The sequence below is a fragment of the Hydra vulgaris genome, chromosome 01 (assembly GCF_038396675.1).
Source record: "Hydra vulgaris chromosome 01, alternate assembly HydraT2T_AEP".
In the NCBI taxonomy this organism is placed as follows: domain Eukaryota; kingdom Metazoa; phylum Cnidaria; class Hydrozoa; order Anthoathecata; family Hydridae; genus Hydra; species Hydra vulgaris.
Genome location: NC_088920.1, coordinates 25,458,966 through 25,486,923, shown reverse-complemented (window position 1 = coordinate 25,486,923; position 27,958 = coordinate 25,458,966). Strand labels below are relative to the sequence as shown.

General features: G+C 26.9%; 2 protein-coding genes across 2 annotated transcripts; both read left to right on the top strand.

Moving 5' to 3' along the window:
* The first annotated feature begins 399 nt into the window (after nt 1–399).
* LOC100208071 (dnaJ homolog subfamily C member 3) lies at nt 400–27,356 on the top strand. The gene is made up of 16 exons (XM_065787761.1): nt 400–611; nt 4,227–4,337; nt 4,508–4,632; nt 13,836–13,910; nt 14,307–14,345; nt 14,494–14,598; nt 14,806–14,894; nt 16,054–16,146; nt 16,271–16,331; nt 16,456–16,514; nt 16,844–16,949; nt 18,827–18,947; nt 20,255–20,304; nt 22,208–22,290; nt 26,772–26,917; nt 27,028–27,356. Exons 1-16 carry the CDS (start codon nt 527–529, stop codon nt 27,159–27,161), a joined length of 1,482 nt encoding a protein of 493 aa, XP_065643833.1. The 5' UTR covers nt 400–526; the 3' UTR covers nt 27,162–27,356.
* LOC136075236 (uncharacterized) lies at nt 10,743–11,566 on the top strand. Its single transcript, XM_065787762.1, has 2 exons — nt 10,743–11,011; nt 11,275–11,566. Exons 1-2 carry the CDS (start codon nt 10,808–10,810, stop codon nt 11,428–11,430), a joined length of 360 nt encoding a protein of 119 aa, XP_065643834.1. The 5' UTR covers nt 10,743–10,807; the 3' UTR covers nt 11,431–11,566.
* Nucleotides 27,357–27,958: the final 602 nt, after the last annotated feature.

Sequence of the window (27,958 nt, the reverse complement as noted above, 5' to 3'; positions counted from 1 at the left end):
GACATACACACACAGTGGCGTCACTTGGGGGAGAGAAGTGTGGACCGCAATGGGTGACACCATCACGACACAGAGGTGACACCAAAATGAAAAAAATGTTATTACGACAACTTTTTTTTTCTAAAAGACTATTTTTTTTTTTTTTTAAATTTCTTTATTATATAAAGTTTGTAATAAAGAACAAAAAAAAAATAAAAAGTATATATATATATCAATATGAATAAATAAGTATGTATTCAAATTGTAAACCACTGAATAATATTGAGTGAATTAATTCTCACAAATGATTTGTCCAATCAGCATAAACCACGAAAAATTGCATTTTTTCGTAAAAACTTTTTTGCTGAGTTAGCAGTTTTTAAACTTTTTAATTGGTCTACTTATTTACCAAAACAAAGTTACACTTTTTGCCATGTTTTGAACACCACAAGCATCTTTAAATGCATTACATGCCGTTGGATAAAAATTATATGTATATTATTTTAGGAAAACTTTATTGAATAAGTTGTTGAGAAATATTTTAGTAATGTGGACTGAGAAATCAAGTTTTTATAGAATTTTTTCATGTCTCTCTGTTCTTTTTATGACTTTTGATACGAATGGTTTTAAAGGTAATACTCTACTAAAAAACTTCTATCGGTTTTACTTATTCATACATTATTTTAGGAAATGATATTTTACTTCATTTATAAATTCCTCTTACTATTCCTTGTAAAATATAGAGTGCTCTATATTTTAACTAAAAATTATATTGAATACCAAGATACCTATGAATACTAAACTGGTTAGCAATAAATTTTGTAATAATATTAGATGTAGCTTTTATAAGTTAAAAAGATAATGGTTTTATTTATTATTAAATTTATTATGTTAAATTTTAATTTAACCATTTGTATAACTATTATATCTAAAATAACATACAATTATTCATATATTAATCTATAAATAAAATACCAATATAACTATCTATATATCTATCCATATAACTACCTTATATAGTTAGATATATATTATATATACCTTATAACTACTTTATATTTGTGATCATATAAATATTTTATAAGCTTATCTTTTAATTTTTATAATTTACCATGTATTTACATTCAAAATATATAGTATTACAATTATATTTGTTTATTATTTAAACATTATTTATTATCTATTCATTTATATTTATTTATTCTTTTATTCATTTTATTTTAACTTTAACCCCATTATATTGTGTCCAGATTTTTTGTGCTTGTTAGTGATTTTAAATCTATCTTCTTAATTTTTCATATAATTTATCTGCAGTAATTTATATTTGCCTTTGGTTTCTTATGCAAATCCACTTTGCTTTAATCTTTTGCTTTAATCTTTTGCTTTATCCACTCTCTAGTTAAACTTATTCAATTTATACATATTCGCTCAAGTTGTTTAAACAGCCTCTGTGTTTATTTATGATAAAACTCTACACATTATAACATTCTGTCTATCATGTAATGGAAATTGAAACAACCTAAAGTTTCATTTTGAAAATGTAACAGATAACAACATGGATTCATGTTAAGTACAATCAAATAGGTTCGCTCACTTATAATCTCTTTGCTCAAAACTCTCGGAGTTGTGTTGTTTCAACTATATATCTAAAAACATTTTATATACTGATATTGAGTTCTTGTTAACATTATTATGCAAGAATTCACTGACAACATCCTCAGATTTTCTTGAATCTTCAATTTACTCAAGAAATATTTTTAGCACTTCAGCATTGTATTGCTTCCATAATACACAACCTGTTCAATCTTATCAGCGTTTATGATATTATGCTTATAGTGATTAAGTCCCACAAATGCCTGTTTTTATTATTAAATTAAATTATTAGGCCCCAAGTAACAAGCTTTTTAATTGGCTATAAATATCGCTGTCCATCCATCAATTAAGATAAGTTCACTTCAACATAGTAAACTCCACAGCTTGAGTAGCTAAGTGAAGAGCAGAAAATGATCTTTTTATAAGTGATTTTAATCTAGATCTACTGTGTTATAATGAATTTTTTTCTAATTACTTTGATATTTATGCTCTTACTCTTTTAACCAATCAATTAACCTACCTACTTATATGACAGTTAAATCTTAAACACTCGCTAATAACATCTCAATGAACATTTTACTTTTTTGATCATCTCTTAGACAACTATATATCAGATCACAATTTTGATTAACTTCCACTCTACTTTACTCCACTCTAGATATATATTCTCAATATTTTTATTTATCAGATATTTTGAATTTATTTCATAACATCTAATAATCTTTTGTGCCTAGATACATGCACTATCACCTCTACTAAATAGACAATCTTTTTTAAACAAATTATGACCTACAATATTATTAGTTGTCATTACTGACCAGTTTTGCACACAAATATAACAGCTAGTTGATTTGGTTATTTAATATTTAACAAGGTATATGGACAAAATGTTTTGAATGATTTTTTATCTTGCATTGGCGTGAATAAAAATCTCTATTTATCCTAACTACTTGACTATTTTTAATTATATGATAGCTTTTAACTTTACCCCAATTGTCCTTCAGATTTAGTGGTTTATTTAATTCTCTACATTTATCCTAGAGTTAATTATCCAAATATCTTTGAGCCTCAGTTATCCAAATATCTTTGAGCTTCAGTCAAGTCATGATTCACATATATATCATTAGATTTGCGATATAGTTTAAAGATCATTTCTTGATTCCTTTTTTTCTAAACTCAACTATTACTGGTGCAATATCCTTTTTGTATTTTAATCTAAATACACAAATCATATCATGTTTATTTTTACTTAAGTAAATATGAATATATATGAATATATATTTCTATATAACTATCTATCAATAATTGATCCAATCAACTCTAAACTTTACTTTATATTAGCGTCCATTTAAGCCTTGTAAACCAAAAATAATTAGATGTTTTTCTCTCTTTTTAATTTCTTTATTTTTATTTGAAACTGTATTAAAAATATGAATTTAAAATTGAATTTTTTGATTTTTCTACTCACTGCAATATTCCAAGCTTCATTTGAAAAATGCCATTTACAAATTTTTTGTTTAAGTCTTCATTCTTTTTAGTTAAATCAGCTACTTTTGTTTCTAATGTTTGTGTCGTTTCATTCAAATCTGCTACAGCATTATCGATTTTTGATTCATACTCATTTTCAGTTATCTCTTCAGTATATCTAAAGTGTCTTTTAACTCTTTTGCATTAATTATAATTCTTTAGACCAGATTTGTTTATTATCAAGATTATTATAATTCTTTTAGCTTTTCTTTGGATAAAAAATTTATCTTTATATTTAAATTAAAATATAAACCATTATTTGTTTATTATTTGATTTGATGTTTTTTTTTTTGGTTTTTTTACAAAGCATTTTGAAAAAAACTTGTAAAAAAAAACTTTTTTGATATATATTTTTTAAAGTATCATTAAATAGAGCCAATTAGAAACTTTAACAAATAGTGAAATAATTAAAGCAGCAAAATTAACAATTCCCAGAGGGTTTTATATTTGGATTATTATTTAGCCACAATTCATAATTGCATCAATTCTCAAAAAAAAAAAACAGTTTTTAGATAAAAAAAAATCCAATATTTTAAAATCACTTATTTAATTATAATTTTTGCCAATTTTTCTTTTAATTATTTAGTTAGAATTTTGAATTAAAAGTTTATAAATGTTAAGTTATTTTATAGTGACATAATTTAGCCATTTGTATGCTACATAAGTTATTGTTAAAATAGAATAGGCAACAAAAGCACATTTTGTACAAACACAAAGCTAAAATTGTGATAGTACATAGTGAGGAGGTATATGATTTCTTATTAGGCTAAACTATGTTTTTAAACATAGAAAAAAATTTAACTGCTAGTCAAACTATGTTTATGCTTTTTCACTTTTTCTATAAAAAAGGGTCTAGAAACCAGATATGGAACTAGTATTCTATATAAGACTAAATATAAGGTTTATAGAGGTAATGAATTCAAGCAGAAGTAAGAAAAAGGCATATTAAAGAGAGATCTTAATAGATGATTTTGCAATAAATTAAATTTCATTTTCAGTTTTAAAAATATGTATATTAGAAGATTAAGTAAGTATTTAAAAAGGAAGTATTTTCTGCCTATTCTATTCTTCAAAATTATGAATTTTTTAGTCAAAATTGAATATTATATTAAATTTGATTTTATTAGGTGTTGATGGTGATACATCAGCAAGTGTTGATCACCATCTTGAAATGGGGAAAAAAATGTTAGCAGCTGGTCAATTAACAGAAGCTTTATCTCATTATCACTCAGCTATTGGTAGAAAATTTTTATTTGTACTTGGTTTTTAGTTTGAGATAAGTTTTAATATAGATTTTTTTGAAAAAATGTTCTTTTATGTTATGTCATTAAAATGAGAATAAAGAGTAATGAGTCTTATGTATGTACATATATTTTTTTAAATGTTAAAAAAGTATACATTTTTTTAGAGGGTGATCCAAAAAATTATATGACATACTTTAAGCGTGCTGCAGTTCTTTTGGCTTTGGGAAGATCAAAATCAGCTCTTCCTGATTTGGACAAAACACTTGAATTGAGAGCAGATTTTTTGAGTGTATATTTTATTTTATGATTTTTTAAAAATTTAAATATGCATTCCTATTTATCTGACTAGTTAAGTTTTTATATAAAGAAACTTTAGTGTTCGGTGTATATATATATATATATATATATATATATATATATAGATATATATATATATATATATATATATATATATACACACACACACATATCTATACATATCTATACTCTATTTTTAGAATAATTATAATAATTATTCATATATATATATATATATGTATATATATATATATATATATATATATATATATATATATATATATATATATATATATATATCTGTACTGGTGGTATCGGCACACACCATTCTCAATTAAGTCTTTGCATTGCTGCGCTCTTTGTCATACAACAAATACTTTCATTGGTTGAGATATTTGGTGACGCTCATCCGAGCCTACTGATAAACATCCCATCCCTTCTGTGACCCATGGCTTTTTTTTTATTTGGTTGCATTATTGCAGTCTATATATGGTTTGATGGAGTGTCACCTGGGATTTTTCACTTATAAAATATTGTTATCATTATAGTAACATTATTTAATCATATTTAAAATTAGTTTCACTTGCTAAGACAGTAAAATTGTAAAATCAACTTTCACATAAAATATGCAAGTAAGTAAAATTAAATTGCGTTTCAAATTTTATGTAGAAGAGCTCTTTAATTTGCCAGATAATAATTTAAACTAAATTTTAAATTTGTTTAAAAAAGTTACAGTTACAAATTTAGTATACTAGACTACTAACTGAGCTGTTTCAATATAATAAAACATAAGAGCGCTTCCCCGTTAATAAAAATTGTCTGGATATTACTCTTTGCCTAATATTATAATATTCAATAAATAAAAATACCAAATATATTATGTCTGGAAACAGTTTCTTATGTGATTCGGTTTGTGCAGTGTGTTGGGTTGAAAAAAGTGCTATATCTAAGTCGCTATCAGAAGTCACCTCCCGAATACAAGATACGATCAAACTCTACATATATAATGGTTACGATAAAAGTATTATGACTTTCCTAATGATGACATTGGTAATTGTAAACAAAATTTATACCTTTTTAAGAGTGGCTTCTAGAGGATCATCGGGAGTTCAAGTTGTTAAGGTATTTTATATACTAATATTTGATGTTTAAGTTAAATTGTTTTATACTAATACTGCAATAAAGTATAAATAGCAAAGGACCACCCATATAGAACATCCACAAAAAAATTTAAGCCTTTTAAAATAACATTGAAATAATATACATTTAAACATAAAGTCTTTATGTTTAAATGTATAATATTTCAATGTTATGTAAAAAATTTTTTACTTTTTTGTGGATGTGTTATATATATACATATATAATAATACATATATAATAATGTTCAAATGTATAATATTTCAATGTTAGGTAAAACAATTTAAACTTTTTTACATAACATTGAAATATTATACATTTAAGCATTATTATAGATTATAACGATTGTTCTTTGTTCCTGCTCATTGGTGGCAGTAAATACAACAAATGGTTACATACAATATATATTTAAATATATAACATAACTAAAACAAGTTGTTACAAACAAATCTTTTTGCATAATTATTTGTTAAGTTGTAGTTAAAAATTTGTTAATTTTTAGGCTGAAATGCTTTAGATTGGTTGAGCCAGCAAAAGGCGATCTTCAGTTCCATGTTTGGGTATCAGTGTTCCAACATTTACTGAACCGAAAGTGTCTGAAATTGTATGCAGCATTTGTTTTTTTGTTACTGGATGAGGTAATTCTCATCAGTGAGAAATCAGTGTACACAAGCTGCTGTAGATATTTTTGATTGGCCACTGTTTACAATTAGGAGAATATGTAGAACAAATATCCAGTGCTATAATTAAAAAAATGAATGAGTGCGAAGGTATACGAAGGTAAATGAATGAGTTGCGAAGGTATAGAAAAAGGGACAGTTTTCAAACTAAAAACAAGAGAAACACCTATCTATTACCTATTAGATTTGGAGCTCCCAATTTAAAAAATAACAGATGTAGTAAACAACTTTTTCTTCAAACAGTCATGGAATTGCAAGTATACCTTGAGCTTTCTGACAATACAACAAAAAAACATTGTTCTACAATTAGATCTGGATTAAATGGAAGAGACTCTGTTGAAAGAAATTTAGTTCAAAAACTAGATAATCTTCAAGTATAACTTGATGAATTTTATAGTGTAGAGGAAGTTGAATTTGTTTCTCACCAGAATGAATCTATCATAAGAGATTTAGTTTATATTAAAAATCCCTCTGATTTAATCCTGCATATTATTAAAGAAAGAAGTATAAATCCATGTGTAGGTTTTGTAAGAGTTTCTTTAGATGATGAAGGAGGCTTCCTAAAAATTGTTGTTAATGTTTTTGAGGAAAAAAAAGAATCTAAAAATAAATTTCAAAATAGCGAATTCCAAAAAAGTCTTATTTTAGCCTTTGTTGAAGATATTCCTGAAAAATATGAAAACCTTAGATTAGTGCTTGAGAGACTTAATCTTGAAGATTTAAACCATTGTATTGCTTTTATTCTTAAATGTGCTAATGTATTATTTAGTCTTTCATCACAATCAGGTAAAAAGCTTGCTTGTGGTGTATTGGTGAATGTACACTTGATATTAGAACTCTTAGAACTATTGGTGATCTTGATTCCTGTTATGAAGCGTATATTAAAAATAGATCCATGCAATCTTCCATGAAGGAATTTGGTAATATTGTGAACAAACGCCTAGTATATCTGAACATGGATAAAAATACTTTGCTTGAAAATTTAGTTTCTCTGTCTGAGCTACATCTTCTTATTGGAGCAGTGGCTAAGATAGCAGGGTTTCTTTTAACTGAGTGGGATGGTTTTGAGTTAAAAAAACACTATATAATTAAAAGAGGATATCATGGAGTTGGATGGAATGGTAATTATGCAAATAAAATTTTAAAATTACTTCGTTCACTTCAACTTGAAGTGCAACTTAAAGTACTTGAAGTGCAACTTAAAGTACTTGAAGTGCAACTTAAAGTATCTACTTCCTGTAGTTCAAAGTAAGCATCTGCGTATCATTATCGAAATATCGAAACTAACCGATATTTTTTACGATAATGGGTTTCGATATAAATTGCTATGATCCGATATGTTTCGATATGATTCCAATAAAATATCGTTTGGGTTTCGATATGCACGATATCAGTATCGCTTTTAGCGATAAAAATCGCATAATTTATCACTAAAAAATATATAACGATATTTTTTGAGTTTCAATATGATTCGATATGTTCTGATAAAATATCGTTTGGTTTCGATATATACAATATTTTGTATTAGATATAACTAAATGTTAAGTTGTTTTATATTAGATATTTTACAATATTTTGTATTAGATATAACTAAATGTTAAGTTAAGTTATTTTGCAATATACTTTCTCAATTTATTGATTAAAATATTGATAAAAATTAATAATCGCCTAATTTTGAAAGCCATTTTTTAGATTAAATTGTTAAAAAGGGCTCAGGCGGTTAGGAGAACAATCCAACTGTTTAGTTTTTTAAATAAAAACATACCGTGGTGTGACCTAACAAAGTCCTATGCTTTAAGAAAGTCCTAATTTAAGAAATGACAAATTTCGTATACATAAAAGAAACATTTGCGGAAAATAATTTTGTTGTTTTAACTTGATATAGGGGTCATGATGATTTCCTAATTATATTGATGTTTTAATCGTTTGTGGGTAAATTAATTTTTAATTACAACAATTGTAGTAATTTTTAATTGAAATCACATGACAGTTGAATCAAGCTACTATTCTCAAATCATTCTTTAAGCGATCATCAAATATTAAAATATTTTCACATGCTCTATTTTTTATCAAATCATGTTACATACTGATCGTTTAAATGCCTTATATCCCATAAATCAGTACAAAAACAGATCTATTTTATTTTTTCAAATATTTATTTATTCAAACAAATTTGAATGATAAATAAATGTCATAGTTATGAAGTTTTTGAAGATTATTACTATCAAAAAAAAATAAAAAATATATGTATATATATATATATATATATATATATATATATATATATATATATATATATATATGTATATATATATATATATATATATGTATATATGTATATATATGTATATATATGTTAATAATTTTAATAGTTGTTTGCAACAACTATCAAAATTTGTTTACTTTGGCAATTTTATGTTGATCAGGGAAAACTCCTTGGCTAACGCAATAAGAAAAGATTTTAAATAGAATATTGCATGAATTTATATAAACATTTCCGTTGATATCGTCAAATCCTATTTTTTTTTTTGCTTTATTTGGTTTAATCGTTTTGAAAACAGCTACAAATTCCTTATAGGATATTTCAATGCCATTAAGATTTGTTGTTTTTTAAGGTTAAAATTTGAAAGAATTACCAGTAAATGGAATAGTTTTAGCTAAGTTAGGCCCTGCTAAAATAAAATGCTTATTTAATTCAACTGCAATATCGCTTGAAGCATATAAAATTTTATCATTAACTTTAATACCGTAAGGCAAAGCGCCTGATTTAGTTTTAGCTTTACCAGTGATTTCTCTTGAAACTTACCAAGTGTTAACATAAATTTTTTTTTATAAGGAAAGATGGTAAAATTTTAGTTTGAATTAGTATTAAAATTGTAATTGAACAAATTCGGCCAAGGACCGAAATTTGGAATCACTTTGATGAAGAGGTCAGTACTACACCTGATGAAGAGTGACTTGTTACTGCAAAATGCAAGTATTATTTTGCAATTTGCAAATTGATAGACAAAAAACACATCTGGCATGAGATCACATTTGACAAGGAAGCATCCTGTTCAGTTTGCAGCCCTGGAGAAAAAGTGCCATGTTCCTTTTGATGAGTTAGAACAGGTACAATAAAGTTTAGAAACGTTTTCACTTTTTTAATTTAAATATTAACTTTTATTTTTCATATGTGTTAGTTGTTATTACTATTAAAATACCAAGGTTTAACAAGATTTGGCGATAAATATCAATAACTTTCAATAAATGCTGATGAATGTTTCAATATTAGGTATTTAACAGGTTTCATATTAATTTTTAAACCTACAATGAAGACAAGGCTTATGAGCAGGTCTGAGATAATAAGACACCTTTAGTGTTGGGCAGTAAAGTTAAACAAGGAAGACTTTCCTGACCATCAGCAGAAAAGGTCAAAAATCTAAAGCATTGGGTTAAATACAAGCCACAAGACCGTGAACAGCTTAGAGGAGACATTGAAATTGTCAAGTTTTTGGCCAGTTAAAATTTGCCATTTTCTTTGGTTGAACATGAAGCTTTTAAAGATTTTGTTCACACTGGAACCCAAAAATGAATGTGAAGGCTGCAACAACATACTCCCAGTTCAAGTATGCAAACTTTTAATTGTTTTAAATAAATTTTATTTTGGGGTGGGGAGTCAATTCAATGGGAGTTCCAAAAGAACTTAATTTTTTTTAAAGCTACTTTTTTAAGACCAATCCACACCAATTTTTTTTTGGTTTTCTTAGTAGGTAACCAAATTGATATGTAACGAGAAATACCAATAATAACTAATTTTTTTTTTAATTTTAGGTTGCTGTTGTTGTACAAAAATGTGAAAATCTGTGTGGATGACATTTTGAAGGAGGAATTGCCAAAGACCGCTGGATTTGCAATCTCAACTGACCTCTGGCAAAGCAGAAACAATGATGCATACCAAGCCAGTACATTGCACTATGTGAGTGAAGACTTCCAGTTAAAGAAGTTTGTGATTGGAGTTTTTTTGTTTTCCGGACAACATACAGCTGAAGCCTTTGCTCTTCGTCTGAATAAGTATGTTTTAGTATTTTATTTTTATTAGGTTAAAATTTCTGTAAATTAAATTAACCGTTTGAATTATTTAGATAACTTTTTGTTACAAAAATGCAAAACCCGCCATTTAGTTTAAAATTAATGGCACAAATTAATACTTTTATTTATATCTAAAATAACAACAAAAGTATTAGTTTGTATTTTAAAATATCAAAAAGCAAACAACTAATTTTACTTTGCTTTTCAGGAATGTCTCAGAGTTGGCCGGAAATAATAGGAGTTTCGTCCGTTGTGTGTGTCCATGATTCAGCCGCTAATATGAAAGCGGCAATTAACAAGTGCAATTTTGGAGATGCATCTCTTTTGTGTGCTGATCATCTTTTGAATTTGGCAGTTGAAGCAACTGTCAAAGAAACAAAAGGTTTTGACAGTTTGGATCTTCACGAAGCAATCCAAAGAGCAACTGAATTAAGTTCAAGATGCCACAAGTCATCTTTTTCTGAGCAAAGAATTAAAAAGGAGGTAACTTGTTTTTAGTTTAACATCCTTTTTAGCTTTTATAGCAACTTAGTTTATAGTTTAATACAATACTAGCGCAATTTAAACTTCTCAGTACACTTTGTGTGACAAAATTTTTCTAATGATAGCTATCATTAATAACTGATAAAATGTTAACACTTAAAAAGTAAAATCATATAACATATTTAATATCAGTTTTTATTAATAGTAAATAGTACTAATCACCTTTTATGTTATGTTTCTTATAATTCTATTTTAATTTTTAGCTAAAGCTGTTGCTTGATGACAGTGATGTTGTTGGCAAGGATAAGTTAAAATTTGTGAAAATCATCACTCCCGTGAATACACGCTGGAATTCAACTTTTATGATGTTGGAAAGCATTGTAAAAATGCGTCGTATCCTCAGCGATCGTATCCATTAGAGACATTCCTGGAAAAGATGACACCAAACTAGCTTCAGTCATTCCTTTAGAAAATGAGTTCAATCTTTATGATGAAATTTTGCCTATTCTGAGGAGAGTTGCTGAGATTTCAAAATGTTTCTCTGCTGACAAAGAAGTAAGCATTCACCTTGTTATCTCAAACATTTACACACTGAGGCACAAATGTCTGGATTTCATCAAGGCTGGTGGGGCATCACCAACAGCACCAATGTTTCACCATAAATTGGTGGAAAACTTGAATGTTCGTTTTCCGGACACTAGTTGTCAAAACCTTTTTTACTCTGTTGCCAACTTGCTTAACCCCTTGTACAAGGGAAGAGCTCTGAAAAACTGGGTGGATTTGATGAAGCCTATGAGGCACTGATTACTCAATCCAATGCTTATCAGGAATGGATTGCTGCAACAAGATTATTTAATGAACAGTTACATGCTGAAATCCACGGTCATGTTTCAGAAGATGATCCTTTCTATAATGTTGGAATGGAAGAAGCTCCTGCATTTATGACTTCCTATTCTGGTCTGGCTCCACCTGCAAAGTTGGACATTGTCACTGAATGGGAAATATTTCAAAAACTCCCAGGGGTTGTTGGTGTGGACGTGCTGGAATTTTGGAGAGCAAATATGTACAAATTTCCTCTCTTTGCTCAAGCTGGTAAAAAATGGCTATGTGTACCTGCTTCCTCAGCATCTTCAGAAAGAGCCTTTAGTGCCGGTGGTGGAATCGTCTCATATAAAAGAACAAAATTGCAGCCTGAACAAGTTGAAAAATTGTTGTACATTCAGCAAAACTACCCTAAGATCCAGATCAAACGATGGTTTCTAACCAGTCAGGATGAAAAAGAAAAATTGTTTGAAGAGGCTTCTACCAATGACTCTGAGAATTCAGCTGCTTCAAGTCAGGAACCTTCTACTTCAACTCTTACATCAGCAGTTGTAATGGATGACTAACTTAAATTGGTTCATTGCCTAAGTGGCGTCATTAGTCTATTTCACTGCTTAGAGTTTATAAAATTTGCCATATAGTGATTTAGTGATTTCAATAAACCTTGTCTTTGGGATTAAATTTTAATATTTTTCTTATATTAAGTCACAAGCACAAACCTTAACATGTTAAACATGTCAAGCCAACAGTTTATCAAGTAAAACATTGTTATTTTTTGTTTTTAGTTGTTTTTTGCTTCAGCTTAAGTCTTAAATAAATTAAAAAATTAAAATTACAAATAAAGTTTTGTTTATTTCTTTTTTTACATTAAATAGTGCACTTGTCAGTAATTTTATTAAAGTTATTTAGGTTTTTAAAAAAATTATTTTTTTAGTCGGAAAAAGTATTGAACCGATAAGTATTGTGATCATATGAGTTATGATATATATTTATGGTAGTTGAACGATAAATATCATAATGAATCGATAAATATTGAAACTTTATTGTGCAAATTTTTTGGTTACAATATTATTGTAATATAAAAAAACTTACGATACGCACACTCCGATATCTTATCGTATTGTATTGTAATAAGAAAAATTTCGAGATGCAGACCCTTAGTTCAAAGCTTAAGAACTTTTAAATCTGTAAAAGAAGCTTGTTTTGAAAAAAATCTTGATTCTGACTTAAAACAAAAAATATCATTGTTTAGAGATGCTTTTCTATGCCTACAAGAAACAGCTTCTTTGCTTGGAAAGACATAACCCGTTACATGGAAAATCCACATTTTATGTTGCCATGTTTTTCCTTTTGTAAAGCATGCAGGATGCGGCTTGTCAAAGTATGCAGAACAGTGGTGAAGTAATTCATGCAAAGTTTAAGCCTACATGGCAACAATATAAACACATTATGACAAACTTTTTTTCAAGGGGACAAATAAAACCCAAAATTTTTGACAACCTAGACCCACCTTTGTTAAATGTGTTTTCGAGAAAAAAAAAGAGTTAATAATTAATAGTTTTCAAATTTCTTTAAAAAATACTTTGATATCCAGGAGCTGTGGCTATGTAAAATTAACAACCTCCTCATTTTTTAATTGGGGGAGAGGGTTCAAATTTTCGTTTTTTTTTTACTCTTAGCAAGTGAAACTAATTTTAAATATGATTACACCATGTTAGTTTAATGAAAACAATGTTTTATCATTAAAAAAATCCAAGGTGACACTTCATCAAACCTAATATGCTCTCTGGTCCACAGTGACTATCAACAAGCTTCATTTTCAATTAAAAGTTTTCCCTTAAATGTTTCTTTTATATTAAAGTCTATTTTTGAAACGAATTTTGCAAAATCAAGACAACGGATTTAAAGGATAAGTTTGAACTTAAAGATTTTGGTTTGATTTTTATTTAATTTCCAGATTAAAAGTATGAATATACATATATTTTTATTTATAAATCTTAAGGCTCGCTTACAAAGAGCAAGCATTCTTTTGAAACATGGCAAGTTTGAAGAAGCTAAGGCTGACTATCTTCATGTGGTAAGTAAATTTTTTACTAAAAGAGACTGAAAAACTTCAGTTTAAAAACATCTCGTATAAATGAAGGTTTCTTAAGAATTGTTAATTTAATTTTTTCTGATTATCACTTTTATTATTTGTTCTTATGAGCATATATAATCAGTAAGATTTAATAAGTTTGGTATGGTGAAAAAAAACAAATAACATTGGCAGAAGTTCCTGTTTTTACTTTCTCACTATTAAATTAAAGTATCATGTAGAGTAAATTCGATGAAAATAAGTTCACTACTACCAATAAGTTAATTGTAGAAAAATTTTGTATATTATAGCTGCAGCACAATTTTTTTTCATCAATGTTCATTTACATGCTATATAAATATCTTTAAAAATTAGAATTTTTTAAAATGTTTTTTTTAGAGTAGACAAGATTCTTCAAATGCAGAGGCTACTCAGGGTGTAAGTTTTAAATTTCACTACTCAAATTTTTTCTACTCAGGGTGTAAGTCTCAAATTTTATTATGTTATTATATAAATGTTTTAGTAAATGGTAGTTTAATTAATTTTTTTTACTGAAAATTTTTAAAATATTATATTAATTTGGCAGCTATCCATTATTGGCCCAGTTCATGATAAAGTAAAATCGGCAGAGGAAATGTTTAAACATCAACATTGGTATGTGGTTATAAGTCATCTTGAAAATCCTATTGAGGTATTTTATATTTAACTATTGCAAATAAATGATTAAATATAAAAAAAAGAAAATACTTTTTTTTTTAGAAAATTGTTGACTAAGTATATTCATAAAAATTAAAGTAGTTACATTTTATAGTATATAATTATTAAAAAATTTTTTTTTCATTTGCTTTGCTTTCATTTAATTAATATTTACAAGGAAAAATTTTTTTTTCTGAGTTAGGTATGCCCTTGGGATGTTCATCTACGAGAAATGCGAGCGAAAAGTTATGAACAAATAGGAGATTATTTAAAAGCTATTCAAGATTATCGGTATGTTTCTTTTTTATTTATAATTTCTTTTTTTATATTTTATATTTATACTTTATGATTTTATATTTTCTTTTTTCTCCTTTTTTATTATTGTTTTTAATAAGTTTAAATAACATTTTTGACAACTTTTAGCAAATTTTTACATAATTTTATTTAGATAAAGTAAAAAAATTTTAAACCAAATAAGTTTCATAATGTTGTTACATGGAAGCAAAAGTTATTAATTTTTTGCTCTATAAATGTTTTATTATTCTGTTTTTACATTTCTTGCAAACAAAACTTTTAACTAAGTTTAATGTTTTGGCCATGCATTAATCAGAATATGAAATTATTTATATATTATATATTTTTATGATGCTATATAAATTATATGTTGTAACAATAAATATTATAGATTTATTTAAAAAAAGAATATATTTAAAAAAAACAATGTTTAATTAAAAACACAGCAATTTTTTGCAAATATGTTCGTAGTACGAGTATTGTTTCACTGACACATGAACATTTAAAATAAAAATATTTTAAATAGTTTTAACTATTATATTAACATATATTTATATTCTATTATATATATATTTAAACATTAGCAATCTTTTATGTTGTCAATTGTTGTCTTGCTCTATAAACTTCATCTTTTCACTTCCAGTAACTTGCTGCAAGCAACCAACTCTAATAGTGGTTGCTTGCAACCTTGTCGAAAGTGATGTTAAAAAAAAAACATAAAAATATTATATACATTTATTAAATTTATACTTAATTTATAGAGATTATACAAATATAAATTTAGTCTACTAAATATATAAAATCACCTTCAGCATTTTTTTTCTTTATGTTTAACATCCATGTTTTCAAAACTTGGGTAGTTTAGATAAGTTTCCATGATGCTATTTTCTTATTTAAATGTCATTATGGAAGAGTTATAGGTATAATGAAACTTGGTTTGGAGTTATAGCATTATAGAAGAGTTATAGATATTATAGAACTTGGTTTGCAGTTTGGCAACTTGGTTTGCAGATTGGTTTGATTAGACATTTGTTTAAAAAATACTATTATGTTTACTTTAAAGTTTTGATTTGAAGAAGTTAATGAAAGTCGTGATTTAATAATTTAACCATAAGACTTTCAAAATTTTTAACAAAACAAATTATTTTTTATTCAGAATCACAACAAAATTAAAAAGTGATGATACAGAAGGTCATCTGAAAGTTGCAGAACTTTATTACATTATCGGAGAAGGCGAAGATTCTTTAAAGTAATTTTTTAATACTGAATAAATATTGTTTGTATCATTAATAAATTTTGCAATATTATGATGTTTGTTATAGTATTTTGAATTAATTTTTAGTTTATAAATTTACATAAGTTTTGTTTTTCAGAGAAAGCAGAGAATGTCTTAAGCTTGACCAAGACCACAAAAAATGTCACCAGCATTATAAGGTTACTATAATTATATTTAAAGAAAATGATTACCACTGTTAGCTATATTGAAATCTAAGTTTTTTTGTTTGTAAACAAATGTTGTCAATAGGTTAGTAATGATAAATCAAATTTTTATTTTCAGAAAGTTAAAAAACTAGTCAAGTTCTTTCAAGACGCCCAAAAATATATGGATGAAGGAAAGTAAGATTTTTTTTTAAGGTTTTTTTCACAAACTTACTATTGTTATATTATTATTCAAAACAAAAAGCCAAAACTAAAAATTGGTTGCTCAGCATTTTTTAGCCTTTAAAATACATAATCTGTTCAAGTTTGTAAGTAAACTATTGGTAGAGCCATTAGAAAATTTGATACAGTTCATCATTTGTTTATATTATTGCTATATAAAATTTATTAATAAAACAAATTTTATATATTTTATAATTTTATATTATCTTGTGTTCATATAAGAAATACTGGTTACGTCTTAATAGCCCTATTGTGTTTCAAATTGATAAAAAATTGTTTTTTAGTTATGACGACGCATTGTTAAAGTTAAATGCAGCCCTTAAAATGGAGAGCTCAAATAATAAGTTTATTGTTAGTGCCAAAGAAAAAATGTGCCATTCATATGTTAAGGTTGAAATATTTTAAATTTTGCTTTAATTTTTAAAATTTAAACAATCCTATAAATCATAAAAATTTGTTGGAATTTAAAATTATGTTGAAAAGATTTTTTAAAGTTTTCTTTGGTTTTATATAATTAATTTTTTTTTTTAACTATTATTCGAAAAAAATTCCTTTGAAAAAAGTTCACATTTTCATATACTTTTAACATTTATATACAACAGTTTATATTTTTATAGTATTATATATTAATATGCTTTAAACAATGGTAAACAGTTATATATATAAATATATATGTACTAAAAATAGGCATTCTGTTTAAGTATTTTTGTTTTATAGTAATATCTTTATTCTTGCTCAAGGTTCTATCCTTGGCCCTATACTCTTTTTAATTTACATTAACGATCTTACAGATATTCTCACATCTAAGATGATACTACTAGATAATACTATTGTTGTGATAAGAAGTCAACACTCTCTGATTGCTTGAAGAGGGCATTTGAGCTTGAAAAGGATCTCACTTCTGCTACAGCATGAGGCTCACAGTGGCTTGTGAACTTCAATGCAGATAAAACTCAATTTTTTTCAGCCAATCGCTATTGCAATAATTTACATCTTCCTATATTTATGAATGGTAATGAACTCGATTAGTCATCCACTCTTCATTTTCTAGGATTAACTCTTACCTGCGATCTTTCTTGGAAACCATATATCAAATCTGTTGCAAAATTAGCATCTGCTTAGGTTGCATCTCTTTATCGAGCTCGACACTATAATTACCATTATAACATTGTCTTAATGTTGTTTCTCTTTCTCTTTTCTACAATTACTATAATGGGCACTACTCTAAAGAGCTAGTGTCTATTGTGCCATCTGCCAAAGTTCATTCTCGTGTTACTCGTCATTCAATTAAGTTTCATCCTTTTTCTGTGACTGTTCCTAAGTTCTCCAAAAACTCTTTTTTTTTTCCTCGAATATCAGTTCTTTGGAATTCGCTTCCTTCATCTTGCTTTCCTGATTCATATAATTTGCAATTCTTTAAGTCGTCTGTCAATCGTTATCTTGCTCTACAACCTTCATCTTTTCTCTTCCAGTAACTTCTAACTTTAGTTAGTGGTTGCTTGCAGCCTTGTTGGAAGTGAAGATGTTTAAAAATGTATATATATTTAAATATTTATATATTTAAATATATTTATGATTATGTATTATAATTATCTAAATTCAATAAAGATTGAAATGATCTTTTCATTGACTACATACGACTTGTTGAGACATTTATAATTACTATTATTGTTATATCGGAAATTCCCTGTACATTAATTGAAATCTCACATTGTATCTCACATTAATTGAAATCTCACATTAATTAAAATCTCACATTGTATCTCACATTAATTAAAATCTTACATTGTATCTCACAATGTTAACTGAAATCTCAGGTTAATTGAAACTCATGTTAATTGAAATCTCACATTGTATCTCATGTTAATTAAAATCTCACATTGTATGTCAGGTTAATTGGAATCTCACATTGACCAATTATTACAGAAGAGCATAAAAACCACTTCAAGTGTTACAGATGAGCATAGAAATCATTTCAAGCATTTTACTCAACAATCAGCAACTGTATTTATGAACAAAATTGATGAGATATTTTAGTTTTAGATTTAGTTAATCTTTATTGGTAAAAATTTATAGTCTTAATACAAAAGTATTAGGCTAATAAAAATGAAAAAGTTTATAAAATGTTCTTTCAAATTGTTATTTGTTAAGTTATATTTTTTTTTAATGAAATTTAAGTAAATGACCATGACTTATAAAACAATTTTTAAGAATAGTTTTAAAAGTTTAAACCACACATTAATTTTAAATTTGTTTGTTTGAATTAGATTAAAAACGCAAAGGAAGCTTTTCGAGTTTGCACTGAAACATTAGAAATTGAGCCACATAATACTAATGCAATGTGTGACAGAGCAGAGGCTTATTTATTAGAGGACAAACTTGATGAGGGTAATTAATTTAATATATATATATAGTTTTTTTTGGTTTTTGTTTTGTTTTGCTTTTATTTGAATTCACCTTCCCAAATCTGAGAAAGTCAAAAAGTCAATTGAGGAGGCTTTAGTTGTGGTTACAACTCTCTCTCAACTCTATAACTCCGAAACACAAACCTTGACAAATAAGGCCACTGCGCAAAGAAACAAGTTGAGCGTGATTTTACCGGGGATGTGGTGGGGACGAACTCAGAACTTCTTGATTATGAGGCGAGCGCACTACCGCATATGAAAAGTTATAAGTATTAATAGCTAAAAATAAGTTTAAACAATAAATATCTAAATATTTATGTACTAATAGCTTTATATTTAAATTATTTGTATAATTAAAATAATCAGTTGTATAAATTATGTCAAATTGTTTATATTAGAATTTCGGGCTTTTGCCTTAATTAATTTTCCATTTGCTGTCTTGGTATAAAACTGAAGTCAACTGCTTCAGCTTTATACCTACACAATAGGTGCATAAGTGTTAAGATTTTCACACAAGTAAGTTAGTAACTAATAGTTTATTTATATTTGCCCAGGACTTTATATTAGGTCCTAGGACCTTATATTATTTTGCCCAGAACCTTATATTAGGATTATATTTAAAACAGTTTGAATTTTTTATGAGTCTGTTTAAATTAAATAAATGAAGCAGTGTTGGAGTGGCATCATTATTTGTGCCAGTTGCATTTCTTGTGATTATAATGTAACAACAAACATGACATCAGAAGGTCAGTTCAATAACTATTCTCTAAAGCTTTAGATTCTAAAATTCTTTCGAAATATTTCCTAGTTTCACCTGTATTTACTCTATCCAAATTGTATTCTATTTCCCAAAATTGAGGGAGCCACTAAAGTTAAGGTTGTTACTGTCAATTCTTTTTTTAATTGTTGACCCAAATCTAAAGCTCTGAAATACAAACTTGGATAATGTCACTATGCAGAAAAACAAGTCGAACATGATATTTTCAGGAATGTGAAATGTGGATCAGGAATGTGGTGGGATCATATTTAGTTCTTGCTTACAAAGTGAATGCTCTCCCATTAAACCACTAGCATAAAAAATTTTAAGATGGATATATATTTAATAACATTTTTAAAAATGTTAAATGTCTAAACCATTTCGATAATGAATTAGTAAAAACATTTTTGCTTTTATACACAACATAAGCAGCTTTTTTTGTTTTAGCAACTTTTAAGTAACTTTTTTTTTTTTACCATTTTTATATTATTTTTACAATTTATAGTATATGAAATTTTTTTGATATTTTTTAGCCTTAAAAGATTTTCAAAGTGCAAAAGAAATTAACAATGATCTAAATAGAGTAAGCATTTATATTATATGAATATGAAGTTGATTATATAAATACACTAATAATAGTCATGATAATAAATTATCTCAATTCAAGGAGTTAACTGATAAAAATGATGGCGTTATTTTCATCTTATTTTATTTTATTTATAATGTTGGTATATTTATTGTCTAAATAACTTATTTATAATTTATATTAATTATTTATAGTTTGTTTAGTTATTAAATTGTTTTATATAAAGCATAACCACAAATAAATTGACTCAACTTTGAGTTCTTTAAATTAACAAAAAATGATACTAAAAAGTAAATTTTTAAAATAAAAGCAAAGCTTAGTTTTTTCACAAAAAAAATGAACAAATGTTTTCCTGAAAGATTATTATTAATGTGTATTGATGTCAAATAAATAAGTAAACCATAAAAGAATTTTAAACCATAAAAGAATTTTAAACCATAAAGAATTTTGCGCATTTACTTAAAAACTACTAGATCATTATCTAGATTAATTTCTAAATTAGCTAAAGTCAGTAAACTGTTTCTTGAGTTCTTAAATGCTACAAGGAATCAATCCATCAATCGCAGGTCAGGATCTGGAAGAAAGAAGGGGTTTGAGAATAAAAATTGGCATTGAAAATTTGTTGTTCATACATTTATATCTGACTATCAAAGAGCAAATAAGTACAGTGCTTTTTTTCTTTTGTGCAAAAAGTCAAGAATTTTTGCAGTATTCACACTTATCCCAAGATAAAATATCCAAACCGCACCAAAAAGCAGCAAAAATGTATCAAAACGCAAGCAAGAAAACTGTACAACAACATTCTGACAAAGTTCGATGGCTTCTTAATTCTTGATGATGAATCTTATGTCAAATTATATTTAGCAAATACCTAGTTGCAGATTTTATGCTGGCATTGAGCCTGGAACTGTCAGGAATATATACAAATATACAAAGCTGGATAAGTTTGGCAGAAAATGCATGATTTAGCAAGCAATTTGTAGCTATGGAAAAAATTGCAAGTCATTTGTAACCTCAAAGTCAATGAATGCAAAACTCTACAAGGAGGAGTGTCTGAAAGCGTCTTCTACCTTTTATAAAATCTGATAATGTTCTGTACGGTTTGGAATTTTTTTGAGGCTACACTTTATATGTATATGTATATATATATATATATATATATATATATATATATATATATATATATATATATATATATATATATATATATATATATATATATATATATATATATATATATATATATATATATATATATATATATATATATATATATTCATATAACCTTTCTCTTCTAGGCAAGGTGCAAAAGTGTAAATGATCTAGATCTGCTCTAGCTGCCAAGCTTGAGCATCTGTCTGATTGTTGTAAGGCTGTATCTCTCTGTCTGATTGTTGTAAGGCTGTATCTCTCTGTCTGATTGTTGTAAGGCTGTATCTCTCTGTCTGATTGTTGTAAGGCTGTATCTCTCTGACTGATTGTTGTAAGGCTGTATCTCTCTGTTCGATTGTTGTAAAGCTGTATCTCTCTGTCCGATTGTTGTAAGGGTGTATCTCTTTGTTCGATTGTTGTAAGGCTATATCTCTTTCCCTTTTCTTCTTTTCTACAAATACTACCGTGGTAGGATTTGACCCAACTCAATCTTGTCTAAATTTTTTAAGGTTCCATAAAATTTTTCAATTTTTAAAAAACTTATACAAAATTAGAAAAATAACTTTGGAAAAACATCAGAAGTCTACTTTATATTGCTTTGTTTTGAACTTCATTGTTCCATGCTAATGTGTTAATGTTAACCATTGTGAACAAATGGTCTTTTCTCTGTGCAATCATCATTATTATGTTGTATTTTTTTTAAGTTTTGTATTGTTTTATCTAGCAATAATTTTTTTTTTTTGTTAAGGCGAAAGAAGGAATAGATAGAGTAAACAAGCTGATTAAACAGTCTAAGAAAAGAGATTACTACAAAATACTAGGTGTTAGCAGGTATTTCTATTTCTAAAATTGTTAATCTTATCTTTTATAATTATTTTTTATTGATATTATTTTAATGAATGTAAATGCAATTTTTATTTATTATTATTGTGATTAATAACAGATTTATTATGCAAATTAACTATTATATAAATCTTTATTAAGTATATATATATATATATATATATATATATATATATATATATATATATATATATATATATATATATATATATATATATATATATATATATATATATGTGTATATATATATATATATGTATGTATATATATATATATATATATATATATATATATATATATATATATATATATATATATATATATATATATATATATATATATATACACATAGTAATACTATGTATGTATATTAGGGTGTATTAAAAAACCTTTTTTTGAATTTAAAATTGTAATAGAGTACAAAAATTTCAAAATTTGTATAAATAGTAGTTTTGCCAAATTTTTATTTTTATTTTGATGTCTTTAGTAGGCCACAGGAGGTTGTTTTTTTATAAAAACATATTTTCTGCTCTTTTTTACGAAATAAAGATAATAAACTCTTTGCATATACTAGATTTGTAATTTTAAAATTAAAGAGTTTAAATATTACACTATCACTCACTAAGAAATGTTTACAATTAAAAAAAAATATTTTCATGCCTTTAGTTGCTCCTAGAGGTCTGGGTTTTAAAGAAAAAACAAATGTTTCTGTGTAGCATAAATATCATAATCTAATTTTTATTTGAAATAAGTTAATTTTAGTTATGCTATTGACTCTTTTGCTATATCTCACATAATAATGGAATAAAAATAATAAAATTTAGGAATTCTGTACCAACCGGAATTGTAGCTGAAATTTTCTCTTAGCTCATTCCGGTGGTGGCTGGAAATATAATATTTCAGGCTGGAATCCCTGAATTTATTTTTTACCTTTATTTTTTAAGACATGACACAGTTAATGACTAATTAAATCAAAAAATCATTAATTAAATTTGTTAAAAGTGTTAATTAAATCAAAAAATCATTGTCCTACAGGACAATGAAAAATTATAGATAAACCTAGGTAAAAAATACAAATTTCTAATCGAACACAATGTCATTTTATTTGCAATAATCAATTATGTGAGGATTTCTGGAAGTTTAGGAATATTGTGGTGCAAAAAAGAGTTCCTCTCTGTTTTGGGCAACAAACTAGTTCATTTTTCATCAAAAATGTTACCTGCCTCTAACATTTTAAATGTTACTTAAATTTTGAATAGTTAAAATATAGGATATTACAGTAAAATATTTCTATTTTAACCTAAATGGAAAAATAAAAAATAAATAATTTTAAATAATTATAAATATTATGCAAGTTGAAACTTTCAATACATAAAATTGTAAAAATAGCATTATATTTAAATGAAACAAGAATTAAGTTAATGATATAGGTTGTATATATACTATAGGTTATAAGTATATACTATATAGCCATGATGCTGAGGTGCAGGCTTTCACTTATATCTAAAGTCTTTACCATAAGATTAAGGTGAAAACCTGCACCTTTTTTACCTTGAGATTAAAGTGCAGTCTTTTACTTAAATCTAAAGGTAAAAAATAACATCAATATAATTATCATTCTGGCTAATTTATTGACAATTCCAAAATTTTTAACAATATTATTTACCGCAACTGCTTTTTTTTTTTGCCTATGATCACATTATTTATTTTTTAAATATTTTAATAAATAAATGAGAAACCACAGCTTATAATTTATTAGCTCTGATTTAGATTTTCTTTTTATTAATAAAATTAATTGAAATTAATAAGGAGTAATTTGACTTGTCCTTTCTTCCATTTATCAGCAGACTTATGTGAAAAAGTCTTGCCAACATGCAAACATCATGCTAAGTTATCACTCTTCAATGCAGAAAATGAGAGTGAAAATTGAGGAAAAACTTCTTTGAGAAGTTTTTTTTTTTTTTAACTTTTTCTTTGAAAGAAATATCTGAAAATTTGGTGCACAAAATACAAGAATTGTAGAGAAAAGCAATGATTCCTACTGTATCTCATAAACGCATTGTGAAAATGTCTCTTGATTACAATCAACAGCATAAAAATATTATGAAGTCTGTTAACAAAACAAAACATACAGGCAAACTGAAGTTCAAAATAAAAAACATTCCAAAAGCATTCCGAAAATACTTTACTTTATGTTGCAGCATGCAAGTGCCTTAATTTTTCTAAATTCATCTGTGAAAAAGTTAAAAATAGTCCCAGAGAGAAAACATAATTTTCTCAGCAATCAGAGGTTTATGTAGATTATGCATATGGAAGGTCTCGATATTAAAACTACTTTGAGCTACAACTCAAAAAAGCAAAAAAAAGTAGAATAGTCCCTTACTGTTCTTCTTTAACACTCTCTTTTATTATTACATTCATTGAAGCAATATCATTAAGCAACTTTTAGAATTCAAGTTTTCATTCTCCATCTCCACATACTGACTCTGATGATACTATATACTTAGGAATACTAATAGGCTTAGACTCAGGCTTATACTCAGACTTAGGCTCAGATGCTGATTATCTAGATATAGCTGAAGACTGCAAACAAAAAAGGAATAGAAAAGATAAAAATGAACAAAATTCATTGTTGCTATCTTTAGCACAGGCCTGTTGCAGAGTAAGTGTTTGAAACATATGTGATGCATTTACAGCATGTTTAGAGATGGAAGATATAAACAGAATTTTAAAAGAAGACCATAGATTCATAGAGAATGAAAGAAAAATAGAACTCAAATGCAATATTTACACCACACAATTATACAAATGTTAGAAGGTTTGTATTTTGATGGAAGAAAAGATACAACATTAGTTATTGATACTAACAAAGAGAAAAAAATACAAAAAACTACCAAAGAAGAACATGTAGTCTTAGTACATAAACCAGGATCAAAATATCTGGTGCATATAGTGACTGCATCAGGACACGGATACAGCACAAGTATAAGCGCATTCAAAACAACATTGATATATCCAAATTAGTTGCCATTGGTTGTGACGAAACTGTTGTCAATATCGGATTTCTGTTTGGTGCTATTTCTTTATTCAAATTAAAACTAAAAAGACCTGTCTACTGGGTTATCTGTCAAATACATGCTTATAAACTACCTCTACAGCATCTAATTCAAAAACTCAATGGACATTCATCATGACCTAATGATTTGTCTGGGCCAATCAGAAAAGAAATAAAATTTTGTGATCAACCTTGTTAATAGTTAATTACCTTCTTGTCAGTGTCACATCGCCAAAAAAAATCTCTTAGTTTTGACCAAAAAATATATTCTTGGTATTTTAGCAGCAGTATCTACAGGTTATTGTCCATCCAGTTTTACTAATTAAAATCCTGCAAAACAATCATGCCAGGTGGGTCATCGGAATATTAGCGTACTATGTTGGATGTAGCAAACCCTTACACAGGCTGAAAGAAATAGTTGAGTTCGTTGTTGAAGTTTACTGCTGAATATGGTTTAATATAAGATTTAACCCATCATGCACCATATGCTAGACATTTGTGGTATTTTTATTTTTATAAACATTAATTTGTCTAGATATACTAGTAGTGACATAACAACTATCATTAATCCAACATGCCTCTTGCTATGATATCGGATACTCGCTCACATGTAAGGATATTGGCGTTACAATTAATAATGAAAGGAAGGTCTAAGAAAACAAACAAAGTTCGAAGGTTCTCCATCAAAATGTTTATCTTCCAGATGTGCAACATTTTCCATGCCATAATCAAAGAGTATAGAGATAAATCAAACTTTTAAACGAGACTTCGGATCTGTTCTCTACTTCTGATCTCTACTAGCCTGTTAGGCTAGTGAGATTTTTATTTAACACAAAAAGACCGTTTCAGACGAAGACAAATGAATCAGGTAATTGAACTTATAGCTAAAGTTTAAACATAGAGTAACTTTTTCACTCAATTAAAACATTGGTTGTATATTATGGAGTGCGGAACTTAATTGGCAAGAACTCATGAAACAGTATTTTTTCGAAAAAAAAACAGCCATCAAGCGAAAACTAAAGACATTAAAATTTTTTCGAAAAAAATAGTAAATGTTTCTAGTAAATGTTTCTGAGATTTATTGTTAATATGTAAACTCTATTCAAATCTAATATATGCATAGAATTTGTTATTTTTATTTTATAACAAATGGCAGAAAACGTGTTTTTACATAAACCAACCCCCGGCGCCAACTTCATCAAAAATTTTGAAAAAGATTTGACACAATTACTATTTATGCAACTTTTCTGCTTTATTACAATCGGAAATTCAAAATAAATATTATTTTTCGATACACCCTAATTTATATTACTATTATGCATTATAAAATATTATTAAATGGACTTTTTTATACCCTAAAGATATTTAAGTATTTATTATTTTGAGTATATATTGTGTTTTCTTCCAAATACAGATCCGCAAGTAAAGCAGAAATTCTTAGAAAATTCCGTAAATTAGCATCTAAGTGGCATCCAGATAAATATGACGGCCCTGACAAAGAAAAAGCATCAAAAAAATTTATTGACTTAGCTCATGCTAAAGAAGTGTTATCTGATCCAGGTTTTATTTTAACTAATATATTAGTTTGTTTTATTTTGATTTTAATACGAGTTTTACTTGATAAATGTGCAAGTACAGAAATAAAAAAATGCTAATTTTTGTTTGTTTAGAGAAACGTGCAAAGTATGACCAAGGTGAAGATCCTTTAGATCCTGAAGCTCAACAAGGTGGTGGACATAATCCTTTTAGCGGATTTCATAACGGATTTGGTGAAGGCTTTAATTTCAAATTTCACTTTAACTAAATGGTACGTTCTCATGGTCTGTTGGAGAAAAGCTATTTCAATTTCGTACGCAGAGTACTTTCTACTAATAGTAGAAAGTAGAAAACTTATACTGCTAAAAAAAACATTCGAGGTCATACATACTTCAATATATTTACCAATGTTTAAAATCATATATATAGATAGAAAAATAAATTGTTTGCTATTACATTTTTATTTTATGTTTTCTTTGTACTACATAATCTAATATCCAATACGTGATCATGTTAGATAATGGATCCGACATGATCACGAATCAACAACATTCGAAGTAAATAACGATAGTATAAATTGATAATATCAAAATATTTTACGTTTTTGGTATGTTGTATAGATTAGTTAAGCGTTTTAACTATTTTACAAACCTCTTGGGGTAACTTGCAACATTAGTTAATTATAGTTTTTACACCCCTTGCTCCTCCTTGAGAACAATTAACAAATTTTCTGCGATCCTAATAAAATAATTAAAATCAGCAACTCTCTCTCTCCCATCCCTCTTACCCTTTCTTACGCATACACATCCACCTCTTATTCTAAATCATTTATAAATTAAATTTAACAAAGAATTTAACTCTTAGCTAAATAAATTCACGGTAAGGAAGGAGGCGTGAACTTCCTTGTTAAATGCATTTCTGAGGTGCTCTGTGACAAGACCGTTAGGTCTTCTTGGGGCACCTATACAAAAAAAAAAATTACAAAACCAATTATTGAATATTGTAATCAAGCAAGAGTATGCAAAATTTGAAGAAAATCTATCATCAGGAAGTGACTCAAAAATT